This window comes from Myxine glutinosa, chromosome 1 (assembly GCF_964187855.1).
Source record: "Myxine glutinosa chromosome 1, kmMyxGlut1.1, whole genome shotgun sequence".
In the NCBI taxonomy this organism is placed as follows: Eukaryota; Metazoa; Chordata; class Myxini; order Myxiniformes; family Myxinidae; genus Myxine; species Myxine glutinosa.
The window spans coordinates 105711193-105728159 of NC_136261.1; the positions used below are offsets into that span (position 1 = coordinate 105711193).

The 16967-nt window shown below is 44.8% G+C and overlaps 1 protein-coding gene across 1 annotated transcript; it reads right to left on the reverse strand.

Moving 5' to 3' along the window:
* Positions 1-2504: 2504 nt before the first annotated feature.
* On the reverse strand, positions 2505-10637 carry TSEN34 (tRNA splicing endonuclease subunit 34). The gene is made up of 4 exons (XM_068116653.2): positions 10425-10637; positions 3709-4263; positions 3094-3615; positions 2505-2939 (listed from the first exon to the last, which is right to left on the reverse strand). Exons 1-4 carry the CDS (start codon positions 10465-10467, stop codon positions 2752-2754), a joined length of 1308 nt encoding a protein of 435 aa, XP_067972754.2. The 5' UTR covers positions 10468-10637; the 3' UTR covers positions 2505-2751.
* Positions 10638-16967: the final 6330 nt, after the last annotated feature.

The window sequence follows — 16967 nt, forward strand, 5'->3', positions numbered from 1 at the left end:
CACTGAGCATTATATATAGAGAGCATCACCATTCAAAGGTGATACCAAAACAACATTCTCAGTGAGTCATGGTTGAAGCAGAGAGATAGTTGCATGGCGTTGGTACAACAGTCTGTTTGTTAAATTCCTTCAAGTCTGTGAACCGAGGTTTGAATCTCATGCAACAGTGAATCATAATCATACATTATTTAATAATTTGGCTTGTGTGTTGTTGGTGTTTTTAGTCTTGCCCAAAGGGGTTGTGAGATTATTTTAACACCTTTGTCTGTCTGTATTTTCTGTCTGTATTTTCAACACTGTCTGCCATTTCAACACTAGCCTGGTGTTGGCTTAGCGGTTAGGGTGCCGGCTTGGGATCCTAGGATCCTGGGTTCGAATCCCGGTCGATCGCTGAATTAACGCCAGGGGGGTTCACTCAGCCTGTCATCCTTCCGAGGTCGGCAAATTGAGTACCAGCTTGCTGGGATGAATGATCCCGGTGTGTACTCCGGTTTAGAATAGGTACACCGTATCCCTGCGCATCGTAAGAGGCGACTAAGGGTTGGCGCCAGGAAGGGCATCCGGCCATAAAAACATTTGCCTCAAACAGGGAACCATGATTGTCATGGGGCCTGCAAGGCTAACCCCTGCTCTAGCGGGGAAAAATGGCCTTAAAACGATCATTCATATTCATTCATTCAGACCAGCTCAATTGAAAAAAAAAAAAATTCAGACAATTTGAATTCAGACTCTGGTGAAAAGACCACCCACGCCCGGACGCCATTTGCGACAATAACGCCCTAATGTTGCCTTCCCAGCACAGTTAATGGGGGTAGAAAAGTTCATGATTTTGGATGGTGGTGATATCTGAGATGGTGGTGAACAGCTGTTTTGAAGACCTGAAGTTTGTTCCCGAGGTGGTGAAAAATTGAGCAGTGATTCTGGGAGTTTCACCAGAATGGGGTTGTTGGCAGACCGTGTGCGTCCTACCCTGTAGAAACATGTGGGTGAGGGAAGGGGAGAGCACAGAAAGAGCAGAGGGTGCAATACCAGAAGGGAGCCAGTGATAGAGAGACCACTGACATGTCTGCACTCCTAACCTGTTGGACTTCACTTCACTTTACTGCTGGAACACAGCAGCAGTGAGTTGAAACTTGGGGGCTGTCTGAGAGGGTTTTTGGCATGTGTGTTGAGGCCCAGAACTTTACTGTATTATATTATTATCTATGAAAACCTGATAGAATCTAAAGACACTTGGCCAATTTACATATATGCTTTGTATTTTACGCACTCTTAAAACGCTGGATGAAATCCTTTAAAAGTGGTGATTGCACTCGGTGTGCATATGAATATTCTACTAAGTTGGGATGGCCACCTCCAACGTAGGTTTCTGCTTTTATGCTAAAGTGGAGAATTATCATAAGAAGTGGGTGATTTATCCTACCTGCTCCTGCACTCATATAAAGATTAACTTGAAAATGATGTTATCGCTAAAAAAGTAACTAGAACAAGAACTCTGTGGAGAACATACCGCAGCCAGGCTGAACAGTTTGTTTTGTATCCCACTGATAGGCCAGATCTGGATTTGGACCTGAACCAAAATCTAATCAGCTTGTTCTTGTCAGCGATCCAACTCGTCCACCAAGTTGAACTCATCCATAACTTTTTTTAAACATCATGGTTGAGTACCAGTTCACTGGTAATTCCCTGTTTGTCGTTAAAGGCGGCAAAAAGGGTTGGCGTCAGGAAGGGCATCCGGCCGTAAAACATTGCTTCAAAAAGGGGACCAAAAAACAACAACAACCACGGTTCCCGAAAAAGGCCAACCCCCGCTTTGCGGGGAAAAATGGCCTCTAAAGGTGGTTATTTTTTTTTTTATATATGGTGTATATGACTTTTCACCCGATCTCTCAATGGTGAAGAATCACTTAAAAGTTAAATAATTCTCGTATCCGATTCCATATTCACATCTTCACCAAAATCGAATCGATTTGTCCTTGTCACACACACAACCGGTCCACCAAGTTTCGTCCAAATCCATCCACAACTTTTTGAGATATCCTGCTCTATCATTTTTGGCCCTATCTCCCAATGGTGAAGAATCACTAAATTCTCGTAGCCAGATCCGAAATCTGGATCTTCATCAACATCTAATCATTTCGTCTTTTTCACATACACCACTTCTCTGCCAAATTTCGTCCGAATCCCTCCACAACTTTTTGAGATATCTTGTTCACAAACAGATAGGGGTGAAAACATAACCTTCATCCACCTTCGGTGGCGGAGGCAATAGTAAATCGAACTCCAAAAAACGTGTACAAATCATTCCAAAATGCATCAATTCTGCCATAGTATGATGAAAACTATCGTCATAAATGTGGAGGGAATGCGTTGAAACTTGGTGGTTGGACTCGAGAGTGTGCGTGGTAACGTTCCACTAAATTGGCAAGGCCACCTCCAACTTAATTGCCCCCTTTTCACCTTGCCATTTCCAAAGGGAGCAGGTGTTTCTAGTATGCATCCAATAAAAATAAAATTGGGTTTTATTTGTTCAAAATGGACAGAGATCAATATGTTCTAAAACAAACCTTTTTACAAGAGAAAAGAAAAGCAAAAGCATCCTACCACATCTACATCATCGATCACTTCAAGAAAAACAAACCTACATATTACTCCATCACATTATCCTCTCCACGGAAATAAACAGCAAATTCAACTGCATTATAGCTTTCTTCGTAGTTTGAGCCCCGCCTGCCAAATGCTCTGCCTTCCTCACTTCCAGCCACTCCAGCGGAGAGATGTGTAATAGATCTGTCCGTCTTCACTGCTGGAACACAGCAGCAGCGTTTTTCGCACGGTTGTTCCCAAGCGTCCAGCTGCCACTAGATCAGTGAGGCTCAACTTCTCAGATTCTGGTACCACCATGGCGATGTAATGCGCATGATAGCGTAGAGGGTCTCCTAGTAAGAGTCAGGGCAAGATTCGTGCAACAATGTGAAATGTTTTATAAAATACAGGATTATAAGAAATTTTGAAAGGAAATCTCACGCCAACATTTGCAATTTTCTACCACACATTTATTCATCGATGACATAATCAAATCATTTTACGAACCAGGATAGAGGAGAAAGTCGCCGCCAAACTTCCCTCCAGTCGTGAGATAGAACCCACGACTCCAGGTGTCTCGGAAAACCTTATACCGAAGATCTTCACGGGGGTCTTTTAAATGGGGACGAGTTAAGGATAACGTCTTCCACTCAACTTCCTGGAGACCATCGTGTCGCCAGGTTCCTGTGGGAATTTGCACGAGCAAGTTTTCTTTTGGAAATTCAAACACTTGCTGAAGCCCTTCCTTTTTCAACTCCTTATCCTCAACCGCACGACACGCCACTTCTTCCTGCACACTTCCAATATCCTTCTGTTCTTCACCTTCCATCTTCTCTTGTATGTTCGCCACTGTCAATTCTACATTTTTTTCTTGCAGTGAGTACGCATCTTCTGATTCCTGCTTGTACTCTATTCCACCACCTTCATCAGGTGCTACAACATTTCTCTCCATTGTCCTGCTAATTTTGCAGCTTTTCTGCCCTTTTCCTTCCGTTTCTTCTTCACCAACGCATTTGTGCTCATTGCTGTCTGCATGGTCAAAAGGCACACATACAAGGTCATCAGGTTTACATGTTAAGCAAACCATTTGTGACAAGAAGTCTTATGGAAGCAAACACATACCATGAGATGAGGTTAGTTTACGATGGCACTTTGCGCGACGTCTCTGAGCGATGGCTGGGCCGAGAGCCAGAAGAATCCGAGCACGATTCCTCCGAGACAGGATTTTCTGTTCCTCCCACATTTGCTCTCTCTGCTTCATGAAATCTAAATGAGCAGCACTGAGCTTTGGAACGGGATTTGGAACCAACGGTGAAGTCTGTTTGGTGCTTTGGGTTGAACCAGAACTTGAATCATAGCCACATACAGGAAAGACTGCAGTTGAATTTTTACCAGGTTGGGAACATGATTTGATGCCCTCATTGAGACTTGAAGCATTATGACAATGGGCTAATGGGTCATCACGCCTTGCCAAAAGGCCAAATTCCTGCTCGAGGGCAAGTCGAACCTCTTCCGGCTGCAAACGTAGGGGAAGGCCCGAACGACAATTCTGCCTTGGCTGTCGGGCAAGGGATCCAAAAAGTGTTCCTGTGAGTCTGTGTTTCTCCCTCAGGAACTTCACATCTCCAGCATTCCACACCAAGGCCGTATCAGCGCACAGGAACAGCGGGACAAATCCTGGGGTTAAACATGGAAAGAAAAATATTAAACTGCCATGTTACATTTCTGCAGTTCCTGTTGCAACCAGAGTCGATTTGCTTTCATTGATATATGAACTTTCGCCTCGAGTATAATTTGATGAACATACCTTGTTGGGATGTAATCCCAAGTTAAAACTATAGTAAGAATATTATTGTCGCAAACGCTCTGAAATCAAATGCACCGCATTGTTTGAAGAGCACTCGTGTTGTCGAAGCAGTTTCTGGCCTTTAAGGTTATGCAGGGTGGTTTTGTTGTTGCCTTCCCAGCAGTCAGTCAGGGCAGAGATCTGGAATTCGTTCAGGGTGCTGGTGATAACTGACATCTTTAGGAAAGTGGAGTCTTTCATCTGTCTACAACCAGGGCTGGACAGGGTAACAATCTATAGCTGGGTCGAGATTTGAACCCAGGATACACAGTTCATGAAAGGGGTGTGGAGGGGGGTATTGTTTGCATACACAACTAGAACGTACTCCTTAGAGCGCATACCTCTGCCAGGCTGAACACGTTTTGTATCCCACTGTTAGGCCGGATCTGGTTCCGGACCTGAACCAGGATCAAATCAATTCGTCCTTGCCACACACCTGTCCACCAAGTTTCATCTGAATGTGACCATAACCTTTAGAGACATCATGCTTGCAGACAGGGGTGAAAACAGAACCTCCGTCCACCTTCGAGGGCGTAGGTAATAATGATAGTCCATTTCCGAGGTACTTCAATGAAGGAGGCCATTAGACCAATCAAAGCCTAAGAAGTGGTTGCCAACATATGGTTGACCCTTGTCAAAGCTCTATAATTTTCAAATGAGTGTCAAGCAAAGAAGCAGCACGGACCTCTTTTAAAATCTTTGGTATGACTCAACCGGGGTTTGAACCGCCGATCTACCTGACCCGGAGCGGACACTAACGAACCATTACCCCACCAAATCTGATTAAACGTTTAATATCGGCGAATTTTTTGAGCTTCCATGAAAATGGGTTTGGATCAGATCCTGAAGTTGAAAACTTTTTCCCCCAGATAGGAATCTGCATCATAAGAATGCACCTTCCTTTAGAGAGGGCATTTAAGCCAGGTGTGTGTTCAGCTACCAAGTTTCTTGTGGAGCACTCACCAAGTTTCTGAACTATCTCGAGCAAGCATTCCATTCTCGACTGTCGATAAGGAACGGCTGGCCTGGCCAGCGTTAGCTAGCTGCTTGGTAACTGAACACACCCAGTTATCCCTCTGCTCGCATTCTTACGACCTAGTCCAGGAATAATAGATTTAACCTGGAACAAATTCAAACAAAGCTGAAAATTTCAGGATATGTTCAGAAAACTGTCCTGAATAACATACTAAAAGTCCCCAGACATCCATCCGCCTTGTGCTTCAACGGAAATTCAAGATGGCGTCCAAAATGGTGGCAATTTTGGCATTTTATCATATTACCACCTAAAAACATGATAGAAATGCAAACAGGGTGTCAAAATACATGTTTTCAAGCACGAGGATTATTTTAAAGATTACATTATGAGTTTATATGACTTATATGTGTCATTCGATCGATTATGAACAATTTCAACTACTTATAAGATTATATTTTATCATCATCGTCTTCATCACTGTCAGGAAAAACTGGTCTAGAAAAACTGGTCTTCATCTTCTCCATCTTCATCCAGCAGTGATGGAAATGGTGCAGCATTGTTGCAGGTCTGGCCATTGCACTTGACGCATAAGGTGGAGCAAGGTAACCCAAGCTTCCTGCAACCGCATGATGAGCCACAGCCATCTGCTTTGCAGCAGCATGATACCATGTTTAGCAGAGTGTCAGGGGCAATGGGCAGGTCTGTTTCAATGGGAATGAGATTGTTATCCTGCAGTCTCCATCCCCACTCTGTTGGCTGCAAGGGATTGCCTGGGAAGTGGTGGTTTGCATGTTATGGTCAAACAAGATGTTACTGGATGTGGCTTTCTTTGCCTGCCGCTGTTGTTCACTGCCTTTGTGGAGCTGGTGTTATAGCCATCAAATACAACAGTGTTGCCTGCTCCATAATGTTTCAAAGTATAGGAAACGTAACAATGACACACATCACTGTACTTCGATGGTTGTGGCCAGAACACCGACTGCAACAGATGACCCCCATCCACAACGTAGCGACACTTGTCGGGCATGTCCGGCTGTGCAGGGACAAACGACTTCAGGAGTGTACCTAGGGCACTCTTGTTTGTCTTCCGCATGGCGCCATCGTGAAGCAGGGAAGAGGTTGAGGGCCAAGTTCGTATGCCAGAAACTCTTCCAGGTCCGAGCTAGTCTTCAAGACACAGTTTATCTTGTTGAAGAAGAGATCAGGATTCACGACTGTGTTTTGCCCCCTGATGTTGATGCTATTATGCTTATCATTCAACGTCTTCACTTTGTCGCTGCGGTGCAGTGTGATCTCTGTGAAGCGTTTGCCGGCTATCCTAGAGGCCGCAGTAATACCAACGTTCACTGCATCATCACAGTTGACCGAGACATCAGCTACAACTCCAGTCGCGATTGACACCAGACGGTCTTGTTGATAACCAGCAAATGGTGGATGCGCCTGCAACCACTGCACGAAAACACCATGATCCGTGTTGAATTTTTCTTTGGTGGATGAATGGAGATCCTTATGTTGTTCCGAGTTAGTTGTTTGTACACCAGTGAACTCCTCCAGATCATCACAGACAGGGACACATTGAGGTAAAGCATGAACCCATTTTGCCAAGGTACTGTCGGTAATACCTCGACCATGGGTCATTCCCCCACTCATTTTCAGCATCCTCATCAAGAACTGCTCGATTGTTTGATCAGAGAAATTCCCAGCCCAGAATTAATTAGCTCGGCGAATTGTGAAGTAACCTTTGTCAGTGAACAAACTATACTCATCAGGTGGCATGACTTTGTTGATGGATTCCATCTGCTGGAGGTAGAGTCTGGCAGATTTGGCATAAGGAAGATGACCAGCTGCGTGGAAATGTGGAATCATCTCCCTTACACTGTGAAGGTGGAGCTTCCAATCACCTGTCCTCTCAGCTCTGACAAAGTTCAGCATCAGGATAACCTGATGGACGTATTGCACCCATAGCTTGCCAGTTCTACTATGGCTAGCTGCTTGGTCAAGCTGTTGTGACAGTAGTTGGTGGAACTGCGTAACAATTTCGTCCTCTTCTACATTAGCGGTGCCTACATCTTGGTGAATAGTGTTGTCGTGCACACAGGCCAGGTGTTCTCTGTCAGCCTGGTTTAACGAGTCAGACTTCTCCAGCAGGACACTTATGAGAGCTAACAAGGAGAGAATGTGAGCCCGCACTGCTTGAGAGTAAGCATGGCCAGTCAGCATGTGTACCACAGACCCATTGGCATACACTCTTCCCCACAGTTCTGCTAACCCACTCCCTGACATGATATGGCCTATACTACCAAGATATGACATCAGAAAATGAAATCCACTAAGTCGAACAATCACTCTGTCCAAGTCGTTGGAAGCAGCAACTATTTCTGAAGCCTTCTGGAACAAAGGCTGATCAAAAGTTACAGGACATATTTTCAGATCATGTTTTTCACTTTGTTCTTGGGCAAAACACAGTGCAGAGTAGATGGTGCTGGGGTTACTAGGATCAAGATTGATGGAGGGGAGAGTTTCAATTCTGGAGGTATGAAACTCGACATTCCTCACAACAGTTTTCATGAATCCACTCCAAGGAACTCGAGATGATAGGTTCAACACATACCCAAGCATCCAAACCAAATCAAAAGCTGTCGCTTGAAGAATTTGACTGTCAGAAATGTTCAGAGACTCAACTGTGACACACTGAAGCCCAGGAACTGGCGGTTTGCTGCAAGTCTTGATGGGGATTTGCGCAAATGTACCTAATAGCTCTGTTGATGGTGCTTTCGCTGTGCGCTTGATGGGCGACTTATCCACTGTTCCGTAAGGAGTTACACATGCTATTCCACCCATAGCATGAAATGTGTTGTGACCAGTCAGCGTAGCTACGTTGAAGTCCGCATTGTCAAACACAAATTGCGTAAAACCATTCAAGCCATAGGAAGGTTCGCAAGTGGGTATTAGACTATTCTCAAAGCGTTGCACTTCCTTGTAATCGTCAGCAAAGGTGATACTGCTCAGGATATCTATCAGCTCACGTGAGGCGTAGTTGCGATGTATGTACAATGCAATGGCAAGTAGCAATGGTGAGCTAAATGACCTCGGCCTGCAGGTTGAAATGATGGAATGGGCTATGGCCGTGCACCGTCTGTTTACAACTCGAGACTGTTTATCCTTCGGATCTAGCAATTTTTGCAAGAAACGCTTTAGTAAGTCAGGAATCAAGGTGTTACCATTCTCAGTGTCTTTCATTGTGGGGTATTCAGTGAGATCATAAATTGATAAGCGAATATCATCAAGAATAATTGATGCAGCCATTTCAATTATTCGATCATTTTCGTTATAATTCCCAGTTGTTCTGTCGGTCACCCACTTTTCACGAAGGATCCGGTGGGCAGAGTCACGAAAACTGACAATGCTTGTCTTTCCAGGGATACTTGTGATGATGATGTCCTCACCAATAACATTCGTTCAGCTTCTGTTTGAAGTATTTGATGGAATACCCTTCTTCACCTTGAAGAAACGTTTCCATATGTTCCATGAGCACCGAAATAGAAAACTGACATTCATCATTCTCATCTATAAATGAACAGAGTGTATTGAAGGCATACTCTCTTACAGCGTCAGCTGGTTTGCCAACGGATTGTGTTTTCTCAGTATTAGTAAAGAACTCAACACCACAGGCTCTATGGTATTTGGCCTCAGCTGCTACCAAATCTATGACAGCATCTATTCTCTTGGCAACTTTGTTGCCCCACTCATCACATCTTTCTCTTGCGCGTTTCGAAACACTGTCCTTATATTCAATGGTCTGAACATTGCTGAAGGGTTTCCTTCGTTTGAGTGCGATTTTGCTACTAGTTTCTATCATAGCGGATATATCATATATTTCTTTTTTAGATTGTCCTTGGCACAAGCAACACAATTCAAGCAAGGTCAAGCACATAACGTCTTAGCGGAGACACAATGTGCCAAAAATCATAAACTTACCAGTAGTATGTTCTTGAGTACTTTAGATACAGTTTGTTCATTTCTCTATCAAAATCAAATACATTGATTTGTGATGATGATGCTAAAAGTGACAACACAGTGACGTGAGACTACTACTGAGAAGTCAGGTCATCTAGCGTGACATCATTCGCCTATGACGTCATTCGCCTATGACGTCACAATACCATCGCGTCGCCCAGTGGGAATAAGACATATTATAAAAGAAACCTAGTATAAACCTATAATAGAATAAACCTAGGTCCTACGAGCCTAGATAATATGTTTCAGAGTTACGGCCGTTTTTGGCCAACAATGACCTTGATAAATATCATTTGACCTTGAAAATGACACATATAAATCCTATAAACTCATAATGTAATCTTTAAAACAATCCTCGTGCTTGAAAACATGTATTTTGACACCCTGTTTGCATTTCTATCATGTTTTTAGGTGGTAATATGATAAAATGCCAAAATTGCCGCCATTTTGGACGCCATCTTGAAATCCCGCTGAAGCACAAGGGCGATGTCTGGGGACTTTTAGTATGTTATTCAGGACAGTTTTCTGAACATATCCTGAAATTTTCAGCTTTGTTTGAATTTGTTCCGGGTTTAACCTTATTTGGTGCTAAATGCTCTTGGACTAACCCTCACATGGAAATTAAGGCTTAAGCATTTGACGGACCAACAGAATTGATCATTTTGTACGAAAACCGATTGGAGATCACTATAGAACATTGCTAATTTCATATATTTTAACCGATTTGAGCCAAACGTAGCGCTCGACTGTTTGTTCCTACACCGCCAGTAGTGACAACGCCATTTACAGCGCCACGAAAAGAGGAAAAGCAAAAGACGAAGCGAAGAGCTGCAAACGATTAAACAAGAGTTGTAAACGATGGAAGGAATTATTAAAAGGTACGGAGTTCCTACACAGTACTTCCGCCGGTGTCACGAATAAAAACAGGTGAGAACCGCGCCCAGCCGGTACACTACGCTACGGGCCTACGTCGGATCGGCACACAGGTGCGTGGCTCACGTGTCACGACGTCCGCCTCACGGGTCTCTTCAAACTCCTCCATCGACAAACCCGCCCGTTACCACAGCCAAGTTCGCTTCGATGGAACATCCAACAACCACCGAGTCTGAACGTCTAAAGAGCTCCACCCGACCCTGGACATCGTTTCGGCCTTTGAGAATTGAGAGGAAGGGGAGGGTTGCTTCATTATTATTATTCATTCCCCTCAATCCTTCCTATCAGGGCTCGTTTCATTCACGAAATAACCGAATATAAAATGGATCCGATGGAGTTTTAATTTAAATTTTTTTTTTATAGTGTTTCCTGTAACTAAGTCAATTATCTTAATAATTTTGAGTTCCTTTTCGAGGAGCTTCGATGCACGAGGAGGCTATTGGTATTAGTATTTAGTATTAGGCCCATCGGAGCCTTGCGCAATGGTTGCCAACATATGGTTGGTTGTTCGTGCTGTATCCTTTTAAGTAAGTAGAGGGTAAGGGGGAAAGGTCCCCAAAACGGGCGAGCTGGCGGGAAGCCTGCTGTGTGTACAAAACCTTCATTGCCCGTTCAAGAAGTGGAAATGGAAACGAAGTTTGCAGAATCCCTTTGGTGCTCTGTGTCGCTTCATAAGGAAGAACTGTTAAATGGATGTGTGTACCGCAGTCCATCCAGTCGTACCTAGTAGTAGTAATGAAGCACTTAACCAACTTCTTAGGAAGATCGTCAAAATACAGGAAGGAGTCTCGTATAGTAATAGTTGGGGATGTTAAATTTCCAGGTATTGACTGGGAAGCGTGGCACATCGGTGCGACACCACAGCACCCAGCACATCAATTTATCCCCTTCTCTTCCTTCTCCCTCTCCCATTCCATCCTCTCCACCCTCCCTTTCCCCCTACCCCTTTCACTCCCTCTCACCCCCTCTCCCCTTGCCTCCCCTCTTGCTTCCCACTTCCCTCCCCCAATCTCTCCCTCCCCTTCCTTTTCCCTCCCCTTCCTTTTCCCTCCCCTTCATTATCCCTCCCCTTCCTTCTCCCTCCCCTTCCTTCTCCCTCCCCTTCCTTCTTCCTTCTCCTTCTCCTTCCTTCTCCCTCCCCTGCTCCCTTCTCCCTCCCCTACTCCCTTCTCTCCCCGCCCCCTTCCCCCTACTCATCTCACTCTCTCACTGGCCCCCCTCTCCTACCATTCCCTCCCCACCCTGCCTTTCCCCCTACACCTCTCACCTCCCCATGCCCCTCCATTCCCCTTTCCTCCTGCCTCACCCCTTCCCTCATCCTCTCCCTCCCTCCCTCCCTGCTTTCCCTCACCTCTCCCCTTCCCTCCCCCCACCATCTCCCCTTCCCTCCCCTCACCTTTCCTCCCCCCTCTCTTCATATTCCTGTCACGAAGTGACGATGTGTTGCCCGGCAACTCCGGGTACTTTTGCCTTTCCCCCTGCACCTCTCACTCCGCCCCCGCCCCCCTCTCCCCTTCCCTCCCACCTCCCCCCTGTCCTCACCCTCTCCCCTCCCTCCCTTCCCCTCCCTCCCTGCTTTCCCTCACCCTCTCCCCTTCCCTCCCCTCACCTTCCCCTTCTCTCATATCCCTGTCACGAAGCGACTGTGCGTTGCCTGGTAACTCCTGGTACCTTTGCTCATATAGTAATAGTTGGAGATTTTAATTTTCTGGTTATTGACTGGGAAGCGTGGCACAAAGGTGTAACACCACAGCACCCAGCACATCAATTTATCAAGGCACTGTAGGACAATTATTTTCATCAGCGTGTTACCAAAACCACATGACAACACCAAGGGCAGGAAGTGTAGCATTTTGGATCTGGTGATATTACTAATGTAAATGAGATGATTAAATCGATCGAATACTTAGCCCCACGTGGAAGTAGCGAACCAGAGCTCAGTTTGTGCAATGCGGAAAATGATCCCATAAATGAACTTAGATTGAAGCTGAATGTAGGGGATTATGAGCAGATGAACCAGAAACTTATGGAGGTAAAATGGGACAAGGAGCTAACTGAGGTAAACTGTGAAGGGGCATTGTGCTTTTTTAGAGATAAAATAGAGGCAACCAAAGACAAATGTATTCCTAAAAGTGTACCGACTAGCAATTGGTGGAAACAGCCATACATCACCCACGAAACAATGGCACAATCTCGTAAGAAAGGGAAGGCTTGGGGAAAGTACAGAGAGAGAGAGAGAGAGAGAGAGAGACACAGAGAGAGAGAGAGAGAGAGAGAGAGAGAGAGAGAGAGAGAGAGAGAGAGAGAGAGAGAGAGAGAGAGAGAGAGAGAGAGAGAGAGAGAGACAGACAGAGACAGAGACAGAGACAGAGACAGACCTTGATTATGACAAATATGTCAAGGAGAGAAATAAACTCCGCCTGATGACACGGCAAAACTGTGAAGATTTGAGGAGAGTTTATCTGAAAGCAAAAGTGCAAACCCAAAAACGATTTTGGAAATATGCAAATAGCCAACTCAAAACAAGGATTGCACTGGGTGATTGAATACAACCTGATGGGAAAGTTATCGAGGATGACAGAGAAAAGGCAAACACACTTGATGACTATTTTAGTTGTGATTTCACAGAGGATGATTTAGTAAATGTGCCAAAACTGCAACGACACGACATTGCACCTGCACTGGAAGATGTAAACATTACTGGAAGTGGCAGCATATGGAATTGAAGGAAAACTGCACAGATGGATTGAGGCATTCCTATCTGGCAGAGCACAACGAGTGGCCATCAATGGGGTGAAATCGGAATGGCATAAGTCAATAGAACTCGATGCAAGATGATTTGAACGAAGCAAAAAATTGGTCAGACAAACTCCCTTTCAACTCAAAAAAAATGCAAAGTACTACATGTCTGAAGATCAAACACATTGACTGCTTATCAAAGGAGTGAATAGATTTACAGGAAGTGCACAAAGAGAAGGACCTGGGGGTGGTGATGGATTCAGAGCTCAAATTACACAAGCATGTTTCATCAGCTGCACTAAGAGCAAACCAGATTCTTGGAATTATCAAAAGGACATTTACGAATTTGAATGAAGAGATTCTCCCGATAGTTTACTCAACCCTGGTTAGACCACACCTCCATTATGGCAATATCCTTTGGAATATGAGATACAAAACGGACGGGGACAAGATCAAAAGGGTGCAGCGAAGAGCAACAAGACGGGTACTGGAACCACGTGGTATGACATGAACATCGACTGCAAGCCTTGAATCTCCACTCTGCACCATAGACGTAGAAGAGGCACAGGTCGTGACTGGACATCAGAAGCACGTTCGATAGTCAGAGGATTGTAACGGACTGGAACAATATCCCTGAAAGTGTGGTTGAAGTAAAATCGATTCAATCATTCAAGGCCAAACTTGACATTCCTTGGTGGAATCAAAGGTTCCTGACCAACAGTCCCTAACATACGTATGCACAAATGGTATGTAAAGTATACCAGACATTGTAGAGAAGACCAGGATTATCACAGGAATATCCTTCTTTCCTGTATACTGATGATGATTGATGATGATGGTATGTGAACCCACCGTTCCAACACGATCATGTCTGCCCCCTGGGCCTGCCTCGGCCCAGTCAGGGTAGGCTATTTATTGTTCATGACAATGTGTTTCTTCCTTATAACAACTTATTCGCACCCCGCTACAAATTCGTTTAAGCATGACTATTGGCTTGCCAGACTGAATTACATGTCCATATTCGACCACTTGAACAACTTGAACCTGTCGATCCAGGGAAAAGGTGGGGACATCTTTGAAGTTATGGGGAATATCGAAGGCTTCAAACTGCAAATTGATTTGTGGAAAGGTCATGTCAAGGAGAAGAACTTTGTCGACTTCATTCCCCTAGAAAAGAAAACTTCTTGAAGCAGAATGAGTGGGAGGAACGAGCTCCTACTTTGGAAGAGAAGGTGAAGGACCTCTTTCTCTTTCATCTCAAGCTGCTGGGAGAAAATCTGAGAAAAATCTGAGCTTTAATGTAGCTGTTCCTGCGGTCATAGAATAAAAACTAGCAGGGACCCATGGAAATTCCATGGAATATAAAATGTGATTTCAAGCGCTCAACTCTTCCCGCCCGCCCACATCCTTCACAAACACCAAGTCCTAAACTTCCACCTCCCAAAACTATGTCCTCACCTTCCCCCTCTCAACCCAAAGGTGTCAATCCTCTCCCCACTCCAAGCCTTCAAACCCCCACGCCACCCTTCACGGTCACTTGTCCAACTCACAATCCCATGAGATATGTGGAAAGTACACAGTCACGTGAAAAAGTAAGTACACCCCATGTAAAGTTTTGACTTTTTCAACATATTTCAACATACAGCTATTTGATCTTCATTTCAACAATATTGAAAGATAAAGGTGATATAAAATAACAAATATCATGAAACATTTACTTTTTGTAGTCCATTGTATAATTTAATTCAACATAAATGCAAATTTCGCATGTGGAAAAAGTAAGTTTACCCCTACATTTATCACAACTTCAAATACCTAAAATTAGAATCAGGTGCACCAGCTCAGGTGCAAATGATTAGAACATCGTTAGAGAGGATCTTGGAGGAACCTGTCTTATTTAAACCTCAGACATTTAGTTTGGTTTGCTCTTTGTTGTTGAAGTGTGCGGCATGACCATGCCTAGACCAAAAGAGCTCTCTGAGGCCTTCAGAAAGAAGGTTATAGATGCCTACGAATCTGGGAAGGGATTTAAAAAGATCTCCAAACAATTTGAAATCAATCATTCGACTGTCCGGAAGATCATCTACAAGTGGAGAAGATTCCAAACAACTGTCAACTTGTTCAGGCCAGGCCGCCCCAGCAAGTTCAGCCCGAGAGCAGACCGCAAGATGCTGAAAGAAGTCTCGAAGAACCCCAGAATGTCATCACGGGACCTACAGGTAGCTCTTGCCACTGTTGATGTCAAAGTGCACGAGTCTACCATTAGAAAGAGGCTGCACAAATTTGATCTACATGGGAGGTGTGCCAGGAGGAAACCTTTGCTGCCCAGAAAGAACATCAGGGCAAGACCAAAGTTTACCGATGAACACCTAGGCAAAGACCAGCACTTCTGGAACAATGTGCTCTGGACAGATGAGTCAAAGGTAGAGCTATTTGGCCACAGTACCAGAAGGCATGTTTGGTGAAAACCAAAGACAGCATTTGACCACAAGAAGCTGATACCAACTGTAAAGCATGGTGGTGGAAATCTTATGGTTTGGGGCAGCTTTGCTGCATCAGGGCCTGGGCAGCTCACCATCATAGAATCCACTATGAATTCTTCATTGTACCAGAGGGTGCTTGAAGATAATGTGAGGCCATCTGTCGGAAAGTTGAAGCTCAACTGAAGGTGGACCTTGCAACATGATAAAGACCCCAAACATACCAGTAAATCCACCAATGAATGGCTGAAAAGAAAGAAATGGAGGGTTCTGGAATGGCCAAGTCAAAGCCCAGATCTAAATCCCATCGAGATGTTGTGGGGGGATATGAAATGAGCTGTGCATGTAAAGGGTAAATTGTTATATCGCCATTACATCTTTATTCATTACCTCATGCCATCGGTGACGTCACGGAAAGCACGATCGAAACAGGATGTGGATGCCAGACAGGTCATGGTTTATTACGGTTGGTCGTTTGTCTATCCTGTGTAAATTTTTACATCGTAGCCCATTGGGCAAAGCCGTCTAGAACAGTGTTTGTCCGTCCATATGTCCCCTGTTACGGATTCGTGACTTCCGTTATTGTGGTTTTCACCCACTTGACGTAGTTCTGATATTATGTACTATATTTATCTTCAAAAGGCTTATTATTCAGGAACGGTTATTTAAAGTTAAAAAGGCTAACTTTAAATGATACAGGACACCGAACCGGAAAGACAAGAAGGTGAAGAGGAAGAAGCTGGGCGCGCAAAGTCGGAGAGGACGGTGACGTCAGCGCTCGGTAACGAGCCAGGTTTACCGACAGCCGCGAGGGGATTTTGAGTTCCTGGAAGGGACATCCGGTGATAAGAATATTCGCTGGAGTGGAGAAATCTGCGTAGACCGATTTGGGGTGCTGAGATTCCGACGAACCCTTGCCTCGTCGCATCGGCTCAAGCCAGAGCCGTCAGCCATTTTGAACCCCGTGCTTCGGACACCGGTGAACGTTTGCTTCGTGTCATCTTCACCCCCAACATCCTACCGTCTGTCGGGGATGAGTGGGTGAAACCGCTTCGTCTCCAATTACGTTGCGGTTTGCTGAGGGAGTGGTGAAGGTGTGCCTCTGGAGGGCGCCGCTGTACAGTTTGGCGGGAAGGGCACCCTTGCCCACTGTACACGCTTCGGATATCGACTGGAGAGTGAGATTCGGGCTTCGACCGGATTTCGTTCCATCGACCACTGGAGCGAATCCCATTCGACTTGGGAAAAGTCATAGAGACATTGAGGAGTGTCTGTTCATTTTCTGGCAGAGCAGTGAGTCACTTGACTTTATATAATATATATATAGAGTGCACTCTTAATGGCCATTTGCTGTACCGTATTACCTGTGTGTGATTTATAATACAAGTTT

Bases quoted from the DNA above. Each gene is read 5' to 3' on its own strand.
- TSEN34 (XM_068116653.2), bottom strand. From the start codon at position 10,467: ATGGAGGAGTTTGAAGAGACCCGTGAGGCGGACGTCGTGACAC. The intron at 4,264-10,424 runs GTGAGCCACGCA...GTTTAACCCCAG, and splicing joins TGAGGCGGACGTCGTGACAC to GATTTGTCCCGCTGTTCCTG. The intron at 2,940-3,093 runs GTTCGTAAAATG...GACTCTTACTAG, and splicing joins CGACTTTCTCCTCTATCCTG to GAGACCCTCTACGCTATCAT.